The sequence below is a fragment of the Felis catus genome, chromosome D1, assembly GCF_018350175.1.
Source record: "Felis catus isolate Fca126 chromosome D1, F.catus_Fca126_mat1.0, whole genome shotgun sequence".
Lineage (NCBI taxonomy): Eukaryota > Metazoa > Chordata > Mammalia > Carnivora > Felidae > Felis > Felis catus.
The window spans coordinates 63,314,398-63,340,932 of NC_058377.1; the positions used below are offsets into that span (position 1 = coordinate 63,314,398).

At 50.5% G+C, this 26,535-nt stretch overlaps 2 protein-coding genes across 2 annotated transcripts in view; both read right to left on the minus strand.

Annotated features, from left to right (window-relative positions):
• TRIM3 (tripartite motif containing 3) lies at positions 1-16,297 on the minus strand. The gene is made up of 11 exons (XM_019811972.2): positions 16,167-16,297; positions 10,347-10,578; positions 9,972-10,123; positions 9,558-9,738; positions 8,564-9,296; positions 8,339-8,442; positions 2,600-2,767; positions 2,250-2,418; positions 1,925-1,995; positions 730-870; positions 1-580 (listed from the first exon to the last, which is right to left on the minus strand). The coding sequence occupies exons 1-11, from the start codon at positions 16,295-16,297 to the stop codon at positions 428-430; spliced, it is 2,235 nt and encodes a 744-aa protein (XP_019667531.1). The 3' UTR covers positions 1-427.
• ARFIP2 (ADP ribosylation factor interacting protein 2) overlaps positions 16,201-26,535 on the minus strand; it is a 15,268-nt gene continuing 4,933 nt past the window's right edge. Inside the window, exon 8 of the mRNA XM_045038878.1 lies at positions 16,201-16,332. Within this exon, the coding sequence (XP_044894813.1) occupies positions 16,303-16,332 (30 nt within the window). The 3' untranslated portion in view covers positions 16,201-16,302. The remainder of the gene's footprint in view (positions 16,333-26,535) is intronic.

Consider the following 26,535-nt stretch of genomic DNA (forward strand, 5'->3'; position numbering starts at 1 on the left):
TCTTGGTGAACACATTTACTTAATATGGGGGGTGGGGTATTGCTGTCTCTGTCAGTGTGTATGGTGTGGTAGGGAGACAACCAGAGGGACTTTTGCCCTGGAGTGAGAGGCTGTTCTGGCCCCAGGCTGGGGGGTGGGGGCAGACTGAGGGGACAGGGCAGGCGTGTAAGGTGGGGAGAGGGGGAAGGGTGAAGCTCTGCACACATCCTTGGGACCACAGTCCAGGCCCACCCAGTCACCAAAGCAAGAACCGAATAAATAAAGTGCAACCGTGGGGTTGGGAGACGGGGAGAGGGAGGGCACTGGGCGCACCCACGCCCACAGCCCACATTCAGTGCTGCCAGGTCCGGCCCAACTCCCGGCCAGACCCTCTTGTCCAATCCCCCCATGTCTGTCCCTCCATGAGCCAGGCAGGGCCCCTGTGCAGCTACTGGAGGTAGCGATAAGCTTTAAAGCAGTGGTTGCCAGCATCGGCCACCACCACGTGTCCATCTGAGGTCAGTGCCAGGCCCTGGGGGCCATACAGTGGCTCTGCAGACGTGTTGATGTAGGACAGGAAGGAGCCAGAGCTGTCGAATACCTGGGGAATGAGTGGACAATGGAGGGAGAGGTGAGATCAGGTGGATGAGAGGCATTTGCAGGGGTGTGGCAGGGGAGTTGCGGGAGGGGGGGGGCTGGTGCACGGAGCACAGCAGGAAGCCTCAGCCCCATGCCATCCCTGGGCCTTACCTGGATGCGGCTGTTGCCCCAGTCGGCCACAATGATGTTCCCATTGGAGTCGACTGCTACTCCTGTGGGGGCGTTGAACTGCCCATTGCCCTCTCCATGGGAGCCAAACTTGAAGAGGAACTCTCCGTCGGCAGTGTACACCTGGCAGGGGAAAGGGCTGGGGACTGGGGACCTGGCCTCGGGCAGAGTCTTCAAGGAGGAGAGGGTGAAGCCCCAGGGCTGGGGACCCCCACATCTACAGCTCCAGCCCAGTTCTTCGTCCCAGGCTTCACATCCATGTTTCCCACTGCCTACTGAATAGGTCCAGCTAATGTACCTTGGGCTTATCAAATCTAACAGCTCAACTTCCCCGCGTTTTTTTTTTTCTTTTTTTTTAATGGCAATGCCCATCTGGCCATGAGTCGTTCTGAACTCCACCTTCTCCTCTGCTTGACGGCCAGTGAATTAACACAAATTGCTGATTCTCTCAAAACTGCACCCTACTGTATATATTGCCCCTGCAGCGGTCCTCAACATTTCTCATCTAGATTACTACAAAAGACGGATCATCCCGACACCAGTCTCACCCCAGCCAGAGTGATCTAAGACATAGCACTGCATTACCCTGCTGCCTGCAACCCTTCAGTGACTCCCCATAACTCTTAGGAAGAGAGCAAGCCCCTTAACAGGGTTCACAAGATTCATCCACACTTGATCCATACTCCCCTCTTCAAACCCAGTCTGAACTACTGGTGGTTTCTCGAACACACTGTTAAGGGACCATCTCCAAATCTTGGTCCTCTTGTCCTCCTTGCCTCAAATCCTTTCCTCCTTCTCTCCCTTCCGGTTAGTTCCCCTGCTGCTTTAGGTGGTTCTCAGTCTCACCTGAATCAATTTCTTCTACCATGCCCTCACACAGTGCCCTGCACTGCCCTACCACAGAATCTATCACATCATACTGTAATATAATAATACACAGCAATATGCTGCTTTACCTCTCCCCTACTAAACCATAACAAAGAACACAGCGTATTTGCTTTATTCATTGCTGTATCCCCAGCTTCTAGCATAGCACCTGGGACAAAGTAGCCATGCCATAAATGTTTATTGTTCAAATGAATGATCTCAAGGGGGGAAAATGGTGAGGGAGAGAGCAGTCTTGTGAAAGAGGAAAAGATGTCAGGACAGCGGTCATAGAGGGAAGAAAGACACTGACCTTCACTGAATGGTTATGGAAATCCGTCACTACAATCTCATTCTTGTTGTTTACAGCCACAAAATGGGGCCCTGAAAATACAAAGCAGTCTCTAGGGCAGTAAAATGGGATACTGCATGGGATGGAGAAGAATATCTGGGATGATAAAGCTGGGGCATTGGAAAAGGGGTGGGGTCTCAGAGGCTGACAGGTATGGTACCAAGGTATAGTGAAGGGAGGGGGTCCTCTGGAGCCAAGATATGGGGGGGTAGTTGAAGCTGGGGTATCCGGGGTAGTTCTCTGGGACTGGGGTATCAGAATAGATCTCTGAATTATTCCCCAATACCTGCAAAGTGGCGGTCAGTGGCACCACGGCCCCCAAAACGGCCAACCAGCTTGCCATTGGGCTGGAAAGTAAAGACGCAGCAAGACTTGTTGTCGACCACAATGATATGTCCATTCCGGTCTACGGCCACTCCTTTGGGGCCCATGAGACGGCCAGCTCCAATCTTGGTCTGGAAGAAGGGGATACCCATTAGGGCCTTTATCCTGCCTTGTCGGAAGAGTAGTCCCAGCCTGACACTAAAGGAGAACCTTGGGCTGGGGATGGTCAGACCCTGACCAGCAGGAGGCACTAGAATGGTCACCTGAGCTGGCCATTAGGAATGCAGAGCACAGTGACAGTAGGCCTCTCACCTTGAATTTGCCCTCAGGGGAGAAGATGCTGACCCAACGGTTGTCATAGTCTGCCACAATAATGTCTCCATTGGTGTCCACTGCCACACCTGTAGGGCGCTGCAGCTGCCCAGGTGAGCGCCCTCGGACCCCAAAGCGGAACTTGAACTGGCCTTCATTGGAGAAAACCTGGAGCAGAGGAGCAAGGGAGGGAGCGGGGAGGAGGGGAGACTGTGGGCACAGAGGGAAGGGAGCAAGATCCTGAGGGAGGAGACCCCCCCCCCCCGTTCATTCAGTCATTCAACAAACATTTACCAACACCATGCTGGGGGTACAGTGAAGAATCAGACAAGGCCGCAGACCTGAAGTGACATGTAGCACAGGTATAAACAGGGCTGTAAGAATATGAGAGGGAATATGGGACACCTGGGTGGCTCAGTCAGTTAAGCATCCTACTTCAGCTTAGGTCATTATTTCATGGTTCATGGGTTTGAGCCCCGCATTGGGCTCTGTGCTGACAGCTTGGAGCCTGGAGCCTGCTTCAGATTCTGTATCTCCCTCACTCTCTACCTCTCCCCTGCTCACACTCTCTTAAAAAAAAAAAAAAAAAAAAGAATAAGAGAGAGATGAGGGGGACTGGCCAGGAAAGGCTCTGAAAGATGAATATCTGAGCTAATAGCCTAATAAAGATGCCAAGAGATGAACCAAAGCTGGCCAGTAAAGGAGGTGGAAAGGCACTTTAAGCAGAGTCAACAGTGTGTGAAAGGCACAGGGTGCAGTATGGGCACTGCTCGTCCAGTGAGGCTGGATTGCAGGGAGCACTCCCATGAACAGCAGGAGTAAAGTTCCCCCTGGGTATAATGAGAATTCACTGAAAATTTCTGGGCAGAGGAGTGACAAGATGAGATCTGCTTTTGTGGTATAACAAGAAATATATTTGGTCTTTGTCCCCAGTGCTTGGCACTCTTGGAATTTCCTGATTAATGGGATTGTCTTTTGTCATTCACAAGGAGCCCCTTGTGACTTAGGTGACTTAGGGTGGGGCCCCTATGAAGCTTCAGGATGAGGCTGGTCACCAGAAAGACCTGATGATTAAAGGGTTGGAACTTTCAGCCCTATCCACCAACCTGTGAGAAGGAGAAGAGGGGAATGGTACAGATCTGAAGTACCTCCATGTTGGTGCCGGGAGGGTGGCGCACCCCAATTCCACAGGGACCAAAGTTCCTGCAGTAGTGACTCTTCCAGACCTCACCCTCTGTACTTCCCTATCTGGTTGTTCATCTGTATGCTTTATAGTATCCTCTGTAGTAAACTGGCAAACGGAATAAAATGCTCCTCTGAGTTCCATGAGTCACTCTAGCAAATTAATAGAACCTGAGGAGGGGGTCATATGACACTCCAATTTATAGCTGGTCAGTAAGAAGCACAAGTAACAATCCAGACTTGTGACTGGCATCTGATGTGAGGGCAGTCTTGTGGGAAGTGATGCTATCTCTATAGGTAAACTGTCAAAACGGAGTTAAATTTGCAGGACACCTGGCCAATGTCCACTGAGAGTTGCTTGGTGGTATTGAAAAAACCACATGGGCGCTTTTAAGAAAGAGCACTTTGGGGGCGCCTGGGTGGCGCAGTCGGTTAAGCGCCGACTTCAGCCAGGTCACGATCTTGCGGTCCGTGAGTTCGAGCCCCGCGTCGGGCTCTGGGCTGATGGCTCAGAGCCTGGAGCCTGTTTCCGATTCTGTGTCTCCCTCTCTCTCTGCCCCTCCCCTGTTCATGCTCTGTCTCTCTCTGTCCCAAAAATAAATAAAAAACGTTGAAAAAAAAAATTTAAAAAAAAATAAAAAAAAAAATAAAAAAAAAAAAGAAAGAGCACTTTGGCTGCAGGGAGGGGTCAACACTGGACACTGGCTGGGTAGCCAGAGGCACTGCACTAGTCCAGGTGAGAAGTGATGATGGCTTTGACCAGGGTACTTGCTGGAGTGAAGATGGACTCAGGAGACATGGGAGGAAGACAACAGGACTTGGTAGCACACAAGAAAGGGCAGGGTGGTGGACAAGGATGAGCACATACAGGCCAAGGGGCTGACAAGGTAACCTTCCTCCTGGACAGAGTGAACCTTCTGACCTTTTCCCCTCTCCTACCTTCTCTTTTAGCCACCCAACATACTCAGGTCTTCCCATCCTTCAATTCTCCCTCCCTCTATAGCCTCTTGCTTCTCCTTCACAGCCAAAACATCACTCACTACACAAGTCTCACATGATCTGCTTTGTTATAGACTCTAGGGACACAAGATGAGTCAGAGCCAGGAGCAGCCTTGGGGAACTCAAGTTCTGGGCCTTGCCCTTGCTCTTCCATCCAGACCTGCTCCCCCTAAGTGGGCTAGGCTCCCTGCCCCTGCTCCATCTCTCATGCCTGCAGGGCTGTTTGAACTAGTCCTCCCTCCTGATGTGGACTTCTATCATGCCCTCAGCTGGCAGGCCAGCACAGCCCGGGGGTCTGCCCTGGTCCCCTGTGGCAGGCCAGCACTAGCTAGCACGAGAGGGAGGCACCATCTTGCAAGAGGGACTAAAGGTGCTGCCAGATCAGCAATGAGGCTGCACGTGTGCCTCCTCCAGTCTGAACAGCTCAGTCTCTGGCTCAACGCTGAGGCTTGGAGTAGGGGTGAGGGGAAATGGAGTAGGCTCTTCCCATCCTATCCTATCCCACCCCTGACACCTAGCCAACTCCTACTCATCTTTTGATTCTTAGAAATTTCCAGGTCGCTTCTTCAGAAAAGCCTTTAATGACCAACTCCAGCCCTTAAATCAACATATACGCATAAAAGTAGGCCTCCATGATACATGCTTTACAGTTCTTTTGCTAACAAATGACACTTCTGGAACTAACTGCTAAACACCCTTGTCTCCAAAGGATGTAAGCCTCAGGTGGAACAGGGACTGTCTGCCTTATTTGTTACTGCATTTGCAGCACTGGTACAGAAACAAGTACATGAATTCCTCAGCTCAAGCTCAGACAGAACTGGCCATCACCACTAGGGTGCCACACAGCCATATCACACTCAACATGTGTGCAAGAGAATTCATCAACTTATACCCCGGCCTGCTCCTGAAAGGCAGCACCAGCTACCCGGTGCACCAAGTCCTGCCGTTCTTGACCCCTTCTTCTCCTTTGACATGTGATGGCCCATTATCACCTGACACATTTGTTTTCTTAACCTCTCTAGAATCTGCTGGTGCCCTAGTCTGGTCCTTAACCTCTCTCTCCTATACCATAGTAGCACTAAGTAACTTCAGGATCTGAGTCTAGTTGAGGGGAGACAGACTAATAAAACAAAACAAAACAAAACAAAACAAGCTAGTGATTCTGGTAAAGTATGAAAAATGTGATAGCAAAGGCGGAGGGAACTCAAAGGAGAATGTGATTAATATTCTTCCTGAAGGAAACGAGGAAGTCTTCACAGAAGAACTGATAAAATTTCTGGACTAAGATGATTACACACGGATACAATATATACAAATAAAATTCTTCATTCAAAATCACAAAATATTTTTCCCTTCTGTCAGCTGATGTTGATTCAGCACAATGAAGGGATTTGTCTCAGCTGTCACCACAGACCGTCCAAAGGAGGAAAAGTTCACAAGGTCACCAAATCTCACTGTTTGGGAAGTGAGGTGGGAAGGCAACTTCCACCTGGGGCCCGGTCCCTACCAAGCTGGGGGACCCCAAAATAAAAGAAGCAGAAACTCAGCTCGGGGATCTGAGAGTCCAGGTCCTAGTGGTTATGCCGCTGGGGTGCTGATGGGAATAGGAATGAGAAGGAGGGCTGCCATAGGAGTGGCGGGTGTCTGGAGGGGAGGGGGGCTGCTCCAGGCCCTCCTTCTCAATTCCCCAGCCCCTCATCAGGGAGACAAAGCAACATGCATCTTTGTGTGCATGCGAGCACTCATGTGTGTGCACACCTGGGAAGGCTTCCCAAATCTCAGCTCTTGTGCCAGAAGGCATCCCTGGCATAAGAAGAAGGAAAAGAACTAGAAGGTGAAGGGTGGGACTGAGTAGGGACCTGGCACCAGCCCTACTCACCTCATCCCTCCCTCACTATCTGGGCTGGACCCAAATGCTGCCATGTGCTACCCTGCACCTCTTCATTCCTCTGCTCTTAGGAATAGCAGAGGAATCAAAGCAGGTGGGACAGTACAGGGAATGTGGTCATGGAAAAGTTCCTGGCACCTTCAGCCTGCTACATGGAAAGCAGGGGTCGGGAGGAACCGACACTAAGGTGACAGACCTTTGGCAGAGCTGGAAGTGTGACAGGGGTACTCAGTCAGGGTTAGGAAGGACTTTAAATGTATAGGTGTAGGGGGACACCTGGTGGCTCACGTTGGTTGGGCGTCTGACATCAGCTTAGGTCATGATCTCGTGGTTTGTGGGTTCGAACCCCGCATCAGGCTCTGTGCTGACAGAGCCTGCTTTGGATTCTGTGTTCCCCTCTCTCTCTGCCCCTCCCCACTCATGCTCTGTATCTCTCCCCTTCAGATATAAATAAACATTAAAAACATTTTAAATGTATAGGTGTAGTGAAGTAAGAATCCTCAAGAAAAGTTTTGCCACCTGATACAACGTTTGCAAGAACTGAATGAAGTCCATGGTAGTTAGAAACAATCCTGCACAGGATAAAATTAAAATTCCACAGCATCCTCTCTAAAACCATTTACAACGCTACCTCAGCTACTGGGCTTCTAATAGTAATCCACCTCTAGCCGGCTGGGATCCTTCCAGTTCCCTGAACAACCTCCTCCAGCACTTTCCCACCTCCTGGCTTTTATTTACAGTCTCCACCTGGACAATGATATTTTTAACAATAGCTAACATTAGAAGGTTCACCAGGTGTCACGCACAGTGCATTATGTCATTTTAATGTTCCCAGCAACTCCATGAGGTATTCTTTTCCTAATTTTACACATGAGTTCTCAGAAGCTAGGGAGGTCACATGACTTGTCAGTAAGTGGCAGAGCTAGGATTCAAGCCCAGGTGTCTGGTTTCAGAGCCTGAGCTTTTAACTGCTATACCGTGTTTGCCAAGCTGGTGCCTGTCACTAGGCTCTGTGCTCACTCTATGGAATACAGAGAGAAAACCACACTTCCTGGCTTTAAGGAGCTCAAAGTGCAACACGGCCACGTCCACTTGTATGGCAGATGCTTGAATCAGGTATGTGAGAGACTGGGAGCACGGAGAGCAGGACCACCTGTGAGGTTACACTGCAGCCTCTGGAAGACACCTCTTTTCACAAGTTACCCCCATTTGGGGGTAGCCAAACCAGATGTTTGCAGAGACCCACACAGACACTCTGGAGCCAGGCTGGCATGAGAAGGAAGCAGGGGAGGGCAGAGCCTGCATCCTGACCACGTAGAGAAAAGGGGAGAAAGTAAGCCAGCCAGGTGGAGGCTCAAATGGAGACAGAGGGGTGTGAAGAATGAACCAGATATTTGGGGTCCAGGAGCTGGTCTGGCCTGAGCCCCAGCCTGGGAGGTAGAGGCTGCAAGCACAGGAAAACCCTGGGGCCTAACTGCCAGGGTATTGGATAGTGTGGCCAGTGGAAGTGGGTGGGTGTGGGGTGGTGCTATGATTCATTGCTCTTTAAGGACTGATACTATTTTTAAGGACTGGTTCACCTTTCAGGAGGTGACCTGTACCCTGTTTTTTCAGGAGGCTATAGTTTGAGAACCTTTATTGGGTCAGGGGAGAGCAGGAAAGATGCTTACCTGGATACATTGGTTGTTGCTGTCTGCTACCACTATGCGTCCGCTGCTAGCTGCCGACACGCCCTGTAAATTGGTGAATTCACCCTTCTCCCTTCCTCGACTTCCTGTGGGGAAGGCAGGGGAGGGGGGAAAAAGAATTCACTCTTAGGTCATTTTGAGCCTCCCTCCCAGATCTATCCTGCCCACTGCCCGCCCCCATCTGGCTCAGCCCTCAGCCATCTGTACCAACTCGGAAGACAAGTTCGTCCTCAATGGGGTTGTCCTTCCGTTTGCCACCTGTGCTGTACATGGAGCTGGGCCTGCGCACCGCCTTCTGGCGTACGTGGCTGCCGGGGCCGCCGGGGGACTTGACGCGGCGCTTGACATCGTCTGGGGAAGGTGGCAGGTCTCCAGGACGCAGGGCACGCACGCGGAAAGGGCTGCCACGCACCGGCTGGCCGTAGAGCAGCACTGAGAGGAACAGCTCGCCTTCAGTGCGTGCCGTGTACACCAGCTCGTACGTGCCGTTCTTGTGGTCCACCACCGGCACAGGAAGGCGCGTGCCGTCGGGGCCCGTGATCTCCGCGCGCAGCTCCGCGCTGCCTGTGCGCACCAGCCTCCCATCCTTGTCTTTGGTAGTGACGGTGAGTGAGGCGGGCTGGCCCACGAGCGCCTGGCGCAGGCCCTCGCCCGTGGCCACGGTCTCATGTGCAGTGGCACTCGTGGTGAGCAGCGCGCCGAGATTGAGCACCGATCGCCGCAGCCCATCGACTTCGAGGACCAGTTCCAGCTGCGCGTTCTCATGTGGCCGCTCGGGGAAGGCCTGAGCCGCCAGCGCGGCCAGCCGCTCTCGCATGTGCTTGCGCACCAGCAACACCTCCGGGGCCGAGCCCAGACGCAGGGCTTGTTCCGCGAAGCTGCAGCTGCTGCCGATATGTTCCTGTCCCTGACGCAGTGTGTCTAACTGGGTCTGCAACACCTGAGGAGGGGACAGGGGAAGGTTGGTCGCGCAGAGAGGGTCTCTGTGATTCCTTAGGAACTTACGGTACTATAGCATGAAAGAATTGCAAGAAGGTGAGTATGGGCAGGAGACCGATACCGCAGTACCAATGGGACCGTGTCGGGAGGCAGAACGTATAGTCTAGGGAAAGGGTTGCCCAGGTGTGGAAAGCAGAGAAAGCGTGGAGGCAATACAGCCATGTCACAGTGGGTGGTGGTAGGGAAGGGTGAACACACGCACCTTCTGCTTGGCCCCACAAATGGCCTCCAGGTCGCTGACCAGAGCCTGCTTGCGCTGTTGCAGCGCCTGTTCCAGGTCCTCGAAGGCTGCGCTGATCTGGGCCAGGGCCTCTGCTTTGCGCTCCTGCAGCTGCTGGCTGATGCCCCCCACTAAGGCGATAGCTGCGGACAGCTGTGGCAGTCTGGGGAAGGGAAACATCTCATACCCGGGTTGCTTGAGGATGCCCTCACCAAACCGGTCCTTCCCAGGGGGCACCCTATACTGTGCCCTCTAGGAGACGCCCTACCTCGACCTCCCTGCCTTCCCTAAGAATTTTATTTCTAGCCTCCCCAACGTCCCTCCCCTTCCCCGCTGCCCCGGTTGAGACGCTCGCCGATGCCCCCCCCCCAGCCCAGGTCCCCAGCAGGCTCCTACCGGCCGCGCACCGCCTCGAGCTGGCGCTGCAGGGCCGCCTTGTGCTGCTCCACCACATCGCGCAGCAGCACGGTGCCGTGCTCTCGGTGCTCCCCCGCGCGGCACTCGCCGCACATGGCCGTCTCGCAGGCCTCACAGTAAAACTCCATCGTCTGGTGGCATAAGCACTCCAGTCAGGCAACGGCTACACCCCAAGCTTCTTTGTCTTCTCCCCTCCCAATCTGCCCTCCTTGCCCCTCGCCTTCCAGGTGCATCCCCTACCTGGACCACTCATCCAGAGAAACACCCTCTCACCCACGGCCACTCAGCCCCTCCCCCAACCTCTCCTCCCCCTCCACCCCAAGTCCTGGCCTCACTGGGCCTGCTTGGGCCCACCTTGCCTTCATGGTTGGGGCAGGAGAGGGGGCGGCCAGCCACCGCGCTGAGGGGGTGGGGGTCCTCGGGGTCGTGGGCCCCATCAGGTGCCTGCTGCATGGCCTCCATGAGGCTACTGATGAAGAAGTTGTTCTGCAGTGCGGAGACACCCTGCTCGGGGAGGATGGACGTCTGCCGACACACCGGACATGACAGCGTCAGGCTCTGGGCAGGGATGTAGTTCTGGAGGCATCTGACCAGGGAGGAGGGGGAGTCAAAGGAAGGAGGGGTGGGCAAAATCAGTGTATCCCTCCTCATGCAGTCCAAGGATGCCAATCCTTCTTGCAATTGTACACTTCATTTTGAAACCTCTCTGGTTGGCACGTACATCTTGTCCTGCCAACGAGTGTAAAAGGCCTCACCTTTCACAACTGAGTGGAAACACATCCCTGATCTCTCTCAGGAGAGCAGACAGATCTGCATTCCTCACAGTGTGTACAAACACAGGCTCACCTTCCACAGGTGTTTACAAACCCTTCTCATAGAAAATATGCAACTAGCCCCTCCACCCATTAAGTCATTAAACATTTACTGCCTACTCTTGCCAAATTTGTGCAAAGCTCTCGTGATACAAAGATAAAACACAGTGCCTATCTCTAAAATACTTCCAAATCTACAGAGAAAAAAAAAAAGTCACAGAAAGAGTTTAGAGAAGTAAATAGTATAATGATAAGGGCATGGGTCCTGGAGTTAGGCTGTTTGGGTTCAATTCTTAGGTCAGTCATCTATTATACTGCATGACCCCTGACAAGTTACTTAACTTTTATGAGCCAAGGATCCTTGCTTTGTAAAATGGAGACAGCACAGACTTCACAGGGTGCTGGAGGGAGGATTAAATATGATGAAGTGCTCACATGCTGACTCATGGCAACCACTATATATTGCAAGGTATTATATTATTTATTATTAACATAAAGAAGACTGTACATGCAGTGATAAGGAAATGCACAGAAGGGGCATCTGGCCCAGGGTGGGAGAAGAGAACAGCCAGGAAATGCTTCAGAAGAAATGTTGTAAGCTAAATCTTCCTGGATAAATCATTGTTAGCCTAACCAAAGAGAAGTGCAGGGAGAAGAGGAAGGGTGTTCCAGACACAGAAGGTGGCCAGAAACAGCATCATGTAAGTAGGGAAGCAGTCTGAGATGGCTGGAGACCAAGTCCAAGGCAAAAAATGTAAGAGAAGTCTGGAGAGAGAGGCAGGGGCCAGTCATGGAGTGCCACATGGGCCACATGAGGAACTTAGAAAATTATCCCAATAGCAATAGGGAGCAGTAGGAGCATGGTACAGCCAGGTTTACATTTTATCCTCCTCATTGCCTCTGTGTGGAGGATGAATTTGAACGTGGTGAGACAGCAGACAGGGTATGGTAGCATCATCATCATCATCATCATCATCATCATCCAGTTGCCATTTATTAAGTACTAAGTGCTGGGTGCTATGCTTTGTGCTTTATGTTTATGTTAATAGACTAAAAAAGGGTGAGTCATCCAAGGTAACAAAGCTAGTGAGCACTGGAGCCTGGATTCAAATCCAAGACAAAACATGTGTTTAGCCAAGATACTCTTGCAATCACCTTGTAAAAGATCTTGCGGTAGATGAGAAAAACCTGGAATTAGGCAGTAGCAATGTAGACTATGAGCTGGTACAAATTTAAGAAGTATTTAAGAAGTAAAGCAGTAGGAGGTGTTAGCTCTGAGTAGATATGGAGAGTGAGAGATGAGTCTTGGTTGACTCCCAGATTCCTAGCTTAGAGGACTGAGTGGATGGTGGTAACAATCACTAAGATGAGAAACACAGAAAAAGGAGTGGTTTATAAAGGCTTTCAGCTTTGACCTGGCTGAGTGTACTGGAACAATGGGACATCCAGGAGGTGAGGCGCAGCAGACAGTTGGGGAAAAGGCAGGTTACAGAGAGATGGGGATGCCATCAACACTGAGAAGGCCTCTGTAGCCACAGAAGAGGTTGAGATCAGCCCAAAAGGTGGATCCAGTGCCAAGAGCAGGGCAGAGCACACAGGAAATACTGAACAAGGAGAGTAAAGAGGAACCAGTAGAGAGGTAAGAGGAGAGACACCGTCAAGACAGCAAAGAGACTAGTGCATTTCCAGAAGGAGGGAAGAAGCAGTCATCGGTGTCAAAAGCAGCTGAGGAGTCAGGGTAGGAAAGGATTGGAAAATGCCCCCTGAATTTGGCCAGCGTGAGAGTACATTCGTCTGTAAGGAAAACTGGGTGAGTGAGTGTGGGGTAGGGGCGGGGGGAGGAGAGCTTGACTGCTGCCAGTTGAAGAATGAATGGGAGGTTGGGGGTTTGGGGAAGAAGGGGAAAGAAGGACTGCTTGGCCGCTAGCTGGGACAAAGGGACAAAGGAGAGTTCTTATCTGTTTGTAATGGGAGCCTTGAGCATGTTTATGCATTGAGAAGCCAGTTAGAGAGGGAGACATAGAAGAGACAAGAAGAAGTGTGGACAGGTCTCTGAGAGGGGGTAATGGTTCAGGTTGGCCTGAAGAGGCCATCCTGTGAATGGGGGAAGAGAGAAAGAGAGGTGAATGCACTTGAGCACAGGGGTGAAGTTAGACACCATGCTTCACTCGCCTCAGACAAGATCGGCTGTTGAGAGTGAAGGAGGGGTTCAGGAGACTGGTGAGGGCTGGGATTAGTCACTGGAGGGAGGACGAGAGACAGCTTGCTAGAAACACACAGACTGTGGCTGTTGGGAGACCATGAATCTGTCGAGGGAAGATCTGCATGGTGCACACTTTCCCATATCCTCAATCTCTCCTCTTAATGTTCTCTACACCTCTGAATCTGCATTAATTAATTTTCATTTATTTAACAAACATGATGTGCCAGGCACGATTCTAAGTGCTTCACAAATATTAACTTATTTGTGACCTAGTTTTCCCTGCAGTCCTCTCAAGTATAGAGTGGCTTGTCTCACATTCCACATTCCTTAGGGCCAGGTGGGGTTGAGTCCTCCCTGCCCCCAACTGGGACATTTCTATTCTTCTTGGAAGCTCACGCCTTCTGTCTCTACCACCCCTCCTGTTATTATCTCCACTGACCTCATGGGTGCTTCCCCAGTTACTGAAGTCTTTTTTCTGGCTCACTCTCTTCTTCTGTTACTGCCACCCCCATAATAGGCCCTCCATCCATGCACTCCTGCCATCATTCTCAGGGGCTCTGACAACCACGACGTGACCCACCCACCAACAGGATCTCTTAATTCCTTGACCTCCTCACACCCAGTAATCTTTTCCTCCACTTCACCTCAGCTGTCTATTCCCATGCTTCCCCCACCTCCTGTTTCTCATCTCCAGTCACTGCATCAACCCTGAAATCTGAATTTCAGCCAAAATACTTGCAAACTCGTCAAGACCTCCTTCCTATGTGTTGAGCATACCTGGCTTACACTACCTTCCTAACTGGTTTCCTCTTTCCATTCTTGCTCCTCTGTAATCTATTCTCTGCACAGCAGCCAGAGTGAGCTTTAAAAATCTAATTTATCTCACATTATTTCCCTGCCTTAAAAAAAAAAATCTCTTCTCATGGTTTCCCACTGTGTTTAAAAATAAAATGTAAACACTTCCCTAAAACCAAGTTCCTCCATGAGTTGTCCTGATGCTTTTGGACCTCACTTCATCCTCCTCTTTCAGCCACACTCGCTTCTTTTGATCTCTGAACATGCCCAGTCTACTCCTTCCTGAAGGCCTTGGCATGGGTTTTTCCCATTGCCTGGAACAATCTGCAAGTCTGTCTTCTCATCCTTGGGTCTGAGGTCAAATGTCACCTCCTCAGGGAAGCCTTCCCTGATGACTCTATGTAGAAGAGCCCCTGGCCTACCCATCCCCACACACTCTGTTTATTTCCTGCAAAGCACTTAGCACAAGCTGTGACTCTCCTGTTGGATTGTTTGCTTGCTTACTGTCAGTCACCATCCACTAGAGCATAAGCTCTTTGAGAGCAGGGACCAAGAGATAAATGAATGAGTAGTAATTAACAGTGAAGGCCCTACAATCAAACCTGGATTCAGACCTTGGCTACTTACTTACTACAGAGCCTCAGAAATACTTCTTAATTACTCAGTGGCTCTGAACCCTAGTTTACTCCCCTGTAAAATGGGGGTAATAAAGTATTTGTTGTGAGGATTAAGTAATTCAATGCATGTATATCGGTTAGCCAGTCCCTGGCACATAATAAGCAATCAATACATGGTAGCTACTACTATCATAATTTCTCAGGCACTAGTTTTCTCCAGGAGTTGTCAGTGATCTGGGCCTATGAGGAGGCACAGAGATGTCCAATTACAGTTCTGATCCAGTTTTGAATGTTTGCTGCATAGGTTCTGAAAAGAACAAAGACCTGAGGGAACCATGGCAGCCAGTCAGATGGTCAGCTGGGAAAAGGAAGAGTTGAGGGGGCTAGGTGTCTACACCCACTCAAAGATGTCATAGTGGGAGTGGAGTAATGGGAGCCAGGAGTGGGATGCCAGAGTTATGACCACAGAAGTGATATTATTCTGGGTGATAGCAAGGTCCAGGCACAACTGGGAGAAAGTATGACTGAGGTGGTAAGGAGGATGTTCCTGGAGAAACAGTCGAGAACCAAGAGGCCAAAGTGAGTCGTGAAGCCATGCAGGTTGATGGAAGAGCTTGGAATAGGCCAGAAGGCTGAGAGTGTTTCCAGCTGACAAAGGAGAGAGAGCAGCAGAGCTGAAATCTTAAAGAGCATGGGGGAGAGGGGGCACTGGAAGGGGAGCAGCGTCCCTGTGGCAGAGCCAGCTTTCCACGAAGGCAGGAATCAGCGGGGAGGTGTGGGTGGAGGCAGTGGCAAGAAGACCCAGGGACCAAAGCTCTCAGGGTAAAGGCAGAGTTCCCTAACAGGTGTACAAAGCCCCTGTAGTATGGGCCCCACCTGCCTGTCTGGCTTCACCCTCACCACCTCAGTCACACTTGTGCTCCAGACTCACCTGGCTTCCTCCAGGCCCTCTTACCTGACACATTTCCTCAAGCCACACGCCTTTTCTCCCGTTCTTCCTTCTGCCTAGGATGCTCGTAGCACTCCCTTCGCTTAGCTAACTTTAGTGCACCCTTCACTATAGCGCACCCTCTGCATCACACCTTAGGTAAGCCTTCCCTCATTCTCCACACTACAATAGATCCTACCTAAACTCTCATATCTTAGCACTTCAGGTGCAGCATTATGAAGGGGGCAATACTTACATTTATCTTTAGTCTGGCTGTATGATCCTTTGATCACTGGCTTTCTGTTTAACTATACTCTAAAAGCAAGTATGATACCTGTTTCCTTATCATACCCAATGCCTGGGACAGGTCTGGCACATAGAAATGCTCAATAAATAATACTTGTTGAATGAGTAAATAACGGATAAAGCCTAAAGGGGGTGGTTGCCTTTCACTCAGCGCCTCAGAACAACCATGAAGATAAGCAGGGAAGGAAGGACAGGCTTTCCTCTATCCTCCCACTGGTGACAAACTCTTCTGAGGCTGCAGCTTGTTGAGAGTCTGGGCTCTGTTTGATTTCTCTGATGGTATTGAAAGCTGCCTTGGTTTGGGAAGGGGCAGAGACCACGGCCCAGTGTTAGCAGCTTCTGGTCCTCTCTCACACGTTCTTGCACCAAACCCTCACCTCCTGCAGTTTGGGGTACATCTGCTCCCCTACATGTATACCCATTTTCCTCACCTCCTATAGGTTTATACATGCCACCCCCTCTCAGGGGAGGTGGCAAGGTCCTCATCCCTCCCTGGTACACACACCCTCTCACCTCTCACAAAACGTGTGCAGGCAAGGCAGGACCTTGGGGCACCGGTACCGATCCAGGCAGATGCTGCACACCAGAAACTGCTTGTCCATTGGCTGGACCTCTGGGCCAGGGCTGTCCTCCCTCTTCGCCATGGTGTTCACGGATGGCTCCTACCACTCACACCAGCCTGTGTACAGAGACATGGTCAGTCCTAGGGAAGCTCACATTTCCTCTCCCCACCTAATCTCACCACTCAAATCCCCTGCAGAGAACTAACCCCATTTCTTTCCAGACAGAGGCAGGACAGGCAGTGATTGGGAGAGAACAGGGTGAGGGAGGTGGGCTGAGTGACCTCTGAGCATGGTGCTCTGGTTAAAACCACAGACTTAGGGTTAGACTGAGTTTCAAACCCAGCTCAGCCTCTTACCAGCTATGTGACCTTGGGCAATTCATACAACCTCTCCGAGCCTCAGTCTCCTGATTTGGAATTATGGGAATAATCCATACCTCAAATGGATGTTTTGAGAATTTGCGATAGTGCCTATTGAGTACATAGTACAAGGATGCCCACTTTCAATGACACACCCATCTTTCACTTCCTCTGCCTTCCCCGAATCCTCATCCTACTGAGTCTCTCCTGTGATACAACAACAGCCTCCTAACTGGTATCCTTGTTTCCTTGCTTGTGCATTCTCATCTATCTCCCTTGCAGCTAGACCAAGGCTCCTAAAACACAGGTTCTATCTTGTCACTTACTCCCTATTAAAATCCCTCACTGGTTCTCCATTGTCCAGAGAACAAAGTCCAAACTCCTTATGTTGGCCAACAAGGTTTAGCTTTGTTTGCTCCATACCTCCCTCTACTACCTCACGTCTCATGATTATATATGATCAGTCACAGGGCGCCCGGGTGGCTCAGTCGGTTGAGTGTTCAACTCTTAATTTCAGCTCAGATCATGATCTCACCGTTCATGAGTTCGAGACCCAGTTCAGGCTCTGCGCTGGCAGCACAGAGGCTGCTTGGGATTCTCTCTCTCTCCCTCTCTCCCTGCACCTCCCCTACTCATGCTCTCTCGCTCTCTCTCTCTCTCTCTCTCTCTCAAAAATGAATAAACATTTATTTAAAAAATCACATTGGCTTCTTTTCAGTTCCTGGAAAACTCCTTGTTCTCTTTTGCTTCTAGGCCATCAAACATTCTGTTCCCTTAGCCTGAGATCCTCTTACAAGCCCCCCTTTGTCTGGCCGACTCCCACTGATCTTTCAGGTCTCCACATAAATGTCACTTCCTCCAGAAGGTCCTCCCTGGTTTCCTGAAGTCTGGGTTAGGTATTCCATCTTTGTATCCCTACATACCCTGTATTTCCTCCATTCTAGCCCATATATGCTATATTATAATATCCTTGTAACTGCTCTACTTCTTCCACTGCATGAAGAGTTCTTGAAGGCAGGCATGATATTTTACTTTTTTATCCCTAACACTTAGCAGAAAGCCTGACATAAAGGATTGATCTATATTTATTGAATAATTATTCCATAGTTCAACAAATATCTATTAAGTGCCTACTTTGTACAGGCACTAGGGATAGAGCGTAAACAAAACAGATATGGTCACTGTCCTTGTAATGGCGATATTTTAAAAGTAAATAAGCAAATACATACTTATAAACTGCAGGGGAAGGAAGTGCTATAAAAAAGAAAGGATCCTATGAGAAACAACACTGATTTGGTTGGGTGATCAGAGAAAGCCTCTCCAAGCAGGTAACTTGTAAACCGAGCTCTGAGGGTTGGAAGGAAAATGGTAGGGATGAGGGTGGGGGCATCAAAGACTGAGGGAAGGAAGTCATTCTGAGCTGAAGGAACAGCAGGAATGAAAGTTCTTAGGCAGAAGGCTCACTGAGAACCCAAAAGGACTATGTGATCAGTGTGAAGTGAATAAAAGACAAGAGGTAAGTCTGGGAAATGAGGCTGAAATGATATCACCAAGGACCTTGAGGTTAAGAATTTGGACTTTATCCTGATTGGGGGTGAGGAGGAGGGATGGTCCAATTTACAAAAAAATAAAAACAAAGTTAAAAAGCTCTTCTGGTAGCTATGAGGATTGAGGAGAGGCTAGAGTGGAAGCAGGGAGACCAGTTAGGAAGCTGCCTCAGTTCTTTGGGTCAGATGATGTTGGGTACTGGCAGAGATATAGGCAAAAAGGTAGAATGATTTGAGAAATATTCATGAGGTTGAATCAAAAAAACATCACAACGGATTGGGTGTGAGAGGGATAATGGAATGCCAGTAATGACTCCCAGGTTTTTCACTTAAGGAAGTGGTAGGCCATGCCTAGAGGTAGTAAAAGCTGAAGAACTGATCTGGGGCATTCCGGTTTTGGCATGCTAGGTTTGAGACGCTATATGATATCTGGGTAGAGATGTAAAGTAAGGAATAGAATAGAATCTGTCTGGTTTTGGAAGCATTGGCATATTAACAGCACTTAAAGCAATGAGAATGGATGAGGCCTCCTAGAGACAGAGAGTGGAGAGTGAAGGAGAACCCAAAGGAATAGAAAAAACCCAAGAGTCCCAACTGTGGGAGTCTTCCAAAGAGGAGAATGATTCCAGAAAGAAGAGATGGTGAAGTAAGATGAAGACTGGAATGCCCACCAGGTTTGCTTCTGGTGGCACAGTAGGGACAGCAACTAGGTTAGAGTTGTTGAATGATGAATGGAGATGAAGAAATTAACACAGTGGCATAAACAATTCATGACAGAAATGTGGCCACGAAGGAAGGCAGAAAAATAGCTGGACTACTTCAAAATAGGAGGTGACTAGAATCAGGTAACAACTATCTGTGCCCAGCTAGATGTATCATGGGCTTCTGTAAAAACAATGAATGAATGAATGAATACATGCATGCAGTGGGGCCAGTCCAGAGCCCTCTCCAGGTTTGAGGCTGAACTGCATGTGTCTTATGTTTGTAGAAGGGTGGGAATGAGTAGGAACAGGATAGGAAGGGCATCCCTGAGAGCATCCTCTCCTGATGTAGGCACTGGGACTCAGAGGTTCTCTCTCCAGAGAGACTTAACACCAGGACAACATAGCAGGAAGAGGACAGATTGAGGGTTGGAGGAAGGAACAGGAGGTAGGAGCCAAGCTGAAGCTTCTGTCTGATGAAGGGGAGGGCTGGGAAGAAGAGTAGGAGTGGTCTACTGGGCCCTGCTAAGGCAGCTGGATGTCAGGCTCCGCCTCTCTCCAAGCCCAAGGGGCTCTCCCAGCCTGTCACACAGGGGCGGGGACTGGGCTACATCCAGGACGGACAGCTCCTCCCTCCCTTCCCCTTCCTGCTTCAGTTCCCCACCCAGACTTGCCAGGCATGCAACTGCTGAGGCCATACCCCAGACTGAATCACTAAGAATCCCTTCTTCTCTTGGGCTCTTACTCCCACCTCTCCCATCCCACCGTGTCCTACAGATCTGCCCCCAAAGTCCTCTAGGCAATGGTTTAAGTGGACTGTTTATCACAGCAGAAACTTGGAGGATCTTGAACTTAAACCTGATTCAACCCTCCTTCCTCAGGATGCCACTGCCATCCCTGCATCCCTTATCCTACCCATCTTTTATGGCTCAGTTCTAAAGGCACTTCATTTCCCCAATCAGCATTCACTCAACACCTCTGTTAGGACTGGGAACACAAACATAAATAGTCACAGTGCAGCCTTCATGGATTCCAGTCTAACAAATAGATGACTGCAATGTAATATGGAAGGCTTTGTGGGGAAGCACAGGTTGCTCCAGGAGCACAGAGGTCACCTAACCTAGAGCTGGGGCAGGGGAGGGGGGTTACTAGAGGTTGGGGGTCAAAGGAGTTCTCCTAAGAAAGTGCCTTTCATGCTGAGAGCTCCAGGATGTGTAAGAGTCACAAAGCATGGTGTCTTCTGCATCAGGAGACTGAATCACACACTGTGACAGAGGTGGGCTAAGAAATGAGATGGAGTGATAGGCAGGAGCTAGATCATACAATGCTTTATTGGCCTTATTAAAGAGTTTAGACTTTACTCTTCCCTGCTTGGGAATTAAGTCATGATCCAAAGAGCAAAGGAAACCTTGGGTAGGGTGGGGGGCGGGGTTTAGGCGGGCAAAGAGGGTTTAAGTAGAAAGTAATAGAGTCAAAAGAGTAGCTTTTTGACTGCTGTGTGAAAAACTGTTTAGAGAAGTTACCAGGGGAAAAGTGAGACTGCATGATATTCCACAGGAGAGGTGATGGTGGCCTTGACTAGGGAAGAAGCAAAGGGGAGGTGGAGAGAAGTAGATTTCACAGGGAGGAATCAACAGAAATTGATGACTGGTTGGTGTGATGTGAACAGTAGATGGAGAAGAAAGAACTGGAGATGATTCCTTGTTTTCTGGCTTGGAAACTCTAGGAGAGGAGCAGCTGGATGAGAGGATAAGTTCAGGGTTTTAATAAGACAGATCTGAGAAGCCTATTGGGCATTTTGAGTGGAGAGGTCCAGCTGGCAGTGGGAAAGTTAGGCTGGAGCCTAGGAAAGAGAGCGGCCTGGAGATAGGGATTTGGGAGTTACTGGTGTAGACATGGTGCCCGAAGCCATGGTATTGGCTGACATCACCCAGACAGAGCATAAGGAGAGAAAGGAGAGACTGTGACTGTGCTCTGAGGAACTTCATCATTCAAGGGATAGGTCCAGGAAACAAAGCTTGCAAAGGAATTGAAAAGGTTATTGCCAGAGAGGCAGGAGAAACAGGAAAGAGAGATATCATGAAGACCAAGGAAGAAGAAGCTTCATGGATAAGGGAACAATCTTCATTGTGAAACACTGCAGAGAATCCCCAGGATCTAAAGCCAAAAAGAAGCTGTCACTAACTTTAGAGAGTATGGTTTCCAGGGGCTGGAGGAAAGGAAGCCAGATCCAGAGGGTGAGGAGGAAGTTGATTTTGAGCAGATGAAGAAAGCCAGTGCTGACTCCACTAGATCCTTGGCATCTGCAAAGGATATGTCTCAAGGCTTTTCAGTTTCTCCAAATTCTCAAACAGCATCCAATTTCCCCCATGACTTCCTCCTACTGAGAGTCATGTATACATGACTGAGAGTCCCAGTATACATGCTTCACACAGCTGTGACTGGAGGTAGGTGACCACGGCATTGTTAAAAAAACAATGCAAGAGGTCATCTAGGTTCACTTGCTTCCTAAAATGACTCGTTCCCGTCCACTAGCCCCTAAGGGTATTTGATCATTGGAGGCCTTAGAAAAGTGACAAATGACTACAGGTTACAGTTTTGGGGCTTCTCTGGGACAGATGAAGCCTTGGAAGGATAGAGTCCTGAAAGCAAAGGAATCCTTTCAATAAGATTGGCAGGGAAGGAAAGTGATGCAATTCACAGTGCCATCTCCCCCATCACTGCCAGAATGAGCAGGTGGATGAACCATTTAATCAGCTGATTAACCTATCAAACAATCAAACTTCTCTGGGCATACTCTGGACCAGGCTCTTAAACTTGGAACTGGAGACACAGAGCTGAAACAGCTGCACTCCCGGTCTTTCACCAATTCTCAGACTAGCGTGGGAAAGAGACATGGAAATACAGTACTATAATGTGGTACGTGTCATGATACTGATATACTCTAACTATTATGGACAAAAAGAGGAGGAAGTATCTAACTCTGAAGGTGGTGGGGGAAAATAAAGAAGGCTTCCAGAGGAAGAGATATATGAGCTGACTCTTGAAGGAGTTTGACAGGTACATTGGGAAAACAGTGAGTAAAGGAACAGAAGCATGAAAAATTAAGAAACATGGACCAGTTGGGGCAAGAGAGCAAGACTGAGATAGCAAGACTTGAAAGGGCAGAGGTTGTCCTAGATGTTTTCACAACCCACTCAAGGAGGGCTCTCCACCTGCCTCTCTAGCTGTGCCTTCACTGCCCATTCCTTAAATGTTTAGTTCCTAAGGTCTTTGATCCAGGACCTCTTCTCTTAGTTTCATACTCTGCCTGGGAAATCTCATCAACTCCCATGGCTTCAGTAACCATCCACTTGACTCTCAAAGCCTTATCTCCTGTGCAGAAAACTTACTTGCACACCAGACCCATATACCCAGCTATATCTTGAACATCTCTACGTGGATGATGCATAGAGATTAATCTAAAACTGATTTTCCCCCTAACCTACTCTTCCTGCTGGCGTTTCTTATCTCAACAAAAGGTACCATCATCCACCTGGCCACACCAGCCAGAACCCTGGGAATCTTCTCAATTCTTCCTGTTCTTTCACCTTTCAGATACCAGCTATGACTATATCCTATATTCTGCTTCTAAAATGTGTCAAAGTTAAAAGGTCAGGAGATTTAGGAGCCAATCCTGACTCTGACACTAATCTCACTAAGGCAAGGTAAGACACTGGGCAAGTTTCTACTCCAGCCCCTTACTTGTAAATTGGGATGGGGAGGGTCTTTTTGTTCTCCAAATCTGCAATCCCCTGGGTTCTCTTTCCAGCCAAAGGTCCCTACAGACTGTAATATGTGCCATGATTAAATCCCATCTTGTACCACCTTGAGGATTTGATTGCTTTCCACGGTAAGGCTAGGTGTGCAGCTGCTTCCACCACCCTTCCAGAATAAACATTTGCTAAGTTTAGGGCACCCATGACACTCCCTCTGGACACCCTCTCTCTAGCCATATGGTTTTGCTCTGTTTTTCTGAACACAGGCTGTACTATCACAACCATGGGCCTTTGCTCAAGCTCTTCTCTCAGCAAGAATGCCATTGTCCCCTAAGTGGCTGAGGCAGCACCTGGCACAGAGGGTGCTCAGTATATGTTGGTGACAGGAGAGCCATGTTTAAATCACTGCAGTTCCCTCTCACCAGACAGAGACTCAAAAGCACAGGCAATAACAAGACAAGTGAACAAAGTTCCAAGGAAAAAGACCTCTACTTAACATACAAAAGCCTCCCCACAGCATAAGGTAGTAAGTGCTCTGTCACTGGTGGCATGTAAGCCAAGAGAGGCAGGGCACCTGTCAGGCCTGCAGCTCTGATTCCAATTCTGCAGCAAACCAGAGCCCTACTTAGGGGATGAATGGGCACTGGTGAGCTGGACACACAAACAGGGGGAGAGACCTGTGAAAAAGACCTCTGCACCGACTCCAACCTTCCAGATTTCATCTTCCTACTGGGGCTAGTCCTGGGCGTATGCTATCCACATCAGAGACCCCCACACCAGAAACAAGCCCAGGACCTGCCTTCAGTCAGACCGACCTCTCTGGGGTGCAGCCTGCCCCTCCAACCTGCAACCATCTGTCTCTGCAGGTTTGCAGCCCAGGATCTGAAGCCAAGTCCAGAAGGGAGGAGGCTGGAACCAGGGAGGGGCCTGGGGTCCTCCAGGCAGGGCCCAGGCTGAAGGGGAACCAGAGGGGTCTTTTCCTACAACAAGCAGCCTCCGGATCAGGCTTCCTGTCAAGGGAGCAGCTCTAGAGGAGGAATGAGTGTCCTCCACCCTGGCTGGTGGGCTTCTGGGTGGCTGAGGAGGATGGTGGGGGAAGCTAGGGGTGGAAGTGTCTGCACCCAGGGAGAAAGGAACCCTTCAGACAAGCTGGGCCACAAGATTCCAGAGTTCCATTCAGCAACCCCACCCGCCAAACCACCACCACCCTCGGCCGCAGCGTTCGACACCCTCCGCCAACATACACAAGCTCCCAAACCCCGCGCTCCTCCAAGGAACCATCACCCATCCACCCGCGCCTCCCCCCTCAAACATGGACCTCACGTGAGCAGCCACAGCCCGAAGAATCCCCCCACTGCTCTCACAGACACGGACACGCCTCACGTGGACAGAGACAGGCACAGCTTTTGAAAAGCATCTGTGCCCCCACCCACAGACACTCGGACAGACACACCACGGCTCGGACCTGGACGCGGACCCGAGCAAACAGGGACACAAACGCACCCCTGGGGGCCGCCCGTCGCACTCACCGCGGCGGAGCAGGATGGGAGGGCCAAGGCCCAGACTGCGGCCACTCGGAGCGGCCCGCGGCGCTGCCCCCGCTGCCAGCGCCCGTCCGCCCGGCCCTGCCCGCGGCGCCGCCCCACGTCCCGCGCCTCCGCCTGTCCCCGCGCCGGCGCCGCCGCCGGACCCGCCGCACAGGCCGGAGGGAGGGGCCGGGGCGGGGCTGCAGACCCGCCGGGGGAGGGGGCGGCTCGGGTGCTGAAGACCCACCCACGGCCCGCCCGCCGCCGCGGAGGCCCCGCCCCCTTTTACCCCACCCGCCGGGCTCCCCCAACCCCCTCGAGGCTCCTACGGGAGCTGCCTCAGCCGGCGGGTTGGGGAACGCGTGAGCCGGATCCCGGATCCACGATCTCTGCCAGCTGCCTCTGGCTCCCGACCGCTCCGGGGCAGGTCTCAGGAACTGGGCTGAGGCTCCGTCATGGAAACGCAGCTGGGCAGCAGAGATTTCGGACTCTGGGAGCCGGTCCGGGCCCTCCAGGAGGTGCACTTCCCAGCTTTCTTCGGGGGCTCCTTGGGAATATGCTAGTGTGCTCTCTGCTGCGGCAGGGGGATACGGGATAGTCCGTACCTCGGCATGGATCTCTGGGCGACGGAAGGGCCTCCAGGTGGAAGCACAGCACCCAAAGCGCTAGAAGGGGCGGACGGGGTGGTGAAAGGTGGGGGACTTGATTTGGCTGTAGGTGAGGAGACCCCTCGCGAGGAGATTATGGTTCAGACCATCCAGCGACTCCCTTCCACACTCCAAAAAACCAGAGCAATTCAGAATCATCACATTGTGGAAAAGCAGCCCCGGTGGTAAATAATAAAAATTATAATAACAGTTAACAGGGACTGAGTGCTTATTATGTGCCAGACACATAACGAATCACTTTACATATATTATCTCCTTAATACTCATAATCTTAATAGGTATCTTCTTTTATTAGATGTGTTTTACAGCGGAAGAAACTGAGGGCCCTTGGCTCCCCAGACGTTAACCCTGATCAGCTAACTCACTTAAAGTGATGTAGCTATGGTTTGAGCTCTGCTTTAGATCTTGCTCCCAATCACCTGGAGATTCAGTACATTTCATGTTGGAAGTCCCCAGTGGCCCATAAAGTGGGGGGTTGTATGTGGACCACCCAACCTAATAATCAAGCTCCGGTCAGATGACTGCAGGCTGACCAAAACCCAGAAAGGCTGCCTGGAAGCTGCAGAGTCAGTGACAAAGAGCAAAATCAGGCTGCATGGATCTCAGTGCTATGACAATCTGCTGACTGGGTTGTCCCCTTCTTCCAGCTCTTGAGAGAGGTAGGGGAGAATGTTGAAAAATTCTGGAGCTCTCCTTGGCCAAGAAGCACAGAAGTGATGGTACCAAGGCCCTGACTGAATCAAAGTGCTGTTGGGGGTACTTTCTTGCCCCACACAAAGTTGATAAGGGCTCAACACCTGGGTGCACCCTCAACCTCTCATCCACCTGATGAGGTCTGGCACCCAGCACAGGTGCTCCAATGTTTGTGAATGAGCCTCAGCATTCATGCTTGCTTTGGGATTTTGGGCCAGGACCACTAGACTATCCAATGTAAGGGAGCCAGGGTCTGTATAACACTATTTCAAGCCTCATGAGGACTACTTTCCTCAACCTTAGATTTCTCCCATCCCATCAAACTTGCGCTTGAAAAAGCATCACAGCTACCTTTCTCCTCTAAAGGCAAAAGTCCTTAATGAGCCTGAACAGGCCCAGTGTGACTCCTTGCTGCCTCACTTCCCTAGCCCTCCTCTAGCCACTCCCCTTCCACTTTTCATCCCAAAGTGAATTGCACCCTGGTCCTATCGGGGCTTACACATACGCTGGCCTCTCTGCCTAGGTTGCTCTTCTCCCTATTGCTTGCCTGGCTGTGCCTACTTGCTGTTCAGTTCTTAGTTTTCAAGTTGACATCCCATCTCCGCTGCAGACTGGGTTAGACACCCCTCCTCTGCACTCCCATAGCTCCCTGAACTTCTGTATCCTAGTACTCATTACTGTATTGTAGTTGCCTGGTTACTTGTCTCTATCCCCCACTAGGCCATGAGCGCTGTGGGCAGGGACTGTGTTTTATTCACTGATGTTTCCCCAGGGTCTAGTGCAGTGCCTGGCAAATAAAAGCACTCAGTAAATATTTGCTGTATGAATGAATGGATGATGAAGGTCAGCGGGCCCAACCCCCTCTAGGCCCCATGCTCTGAAGACCATAGCTATCTCGGTGCTGGCCTAAAGAGCAAATAAAGCTTCAGCTCCAGCTGGGGCTGGGGGAAGAGTAGGATCTCAGACTGTTCCTGAAACCTGTGACTTCAGCTATCTGGCCTCTGCTCTTCTGACTTGATAGGATTTTGGTGTATGATTAGACTGAGTATTTCTCCACCCAGCCCACC

Bases quoted from the DNA above. Each gene is read 5' to 3' on its own strand.
- TRIM3 (XM_019811972.2), bottom strand. From the start codon at position 16,297: ATGGCGAAGAGGGAGGACAGCCCTGGCCCAGAGGTCCAGCCAATGGAC. The intron at 9,739-9,971 runs GTAGGAGCCTGC...TCCCTTCCCCAG, and splicing joins CTCGAGGCGGTGCGCGGCCG to ACTGCCACAGCTGTCCGCAG. The intron at 871-1,924 runs GTCAGTGTCTTT...TTCCCCTGCCAG, and splicing joins TCCATAACCATTCAGTGAAG to GTGTACACTGCCGACGGAGA.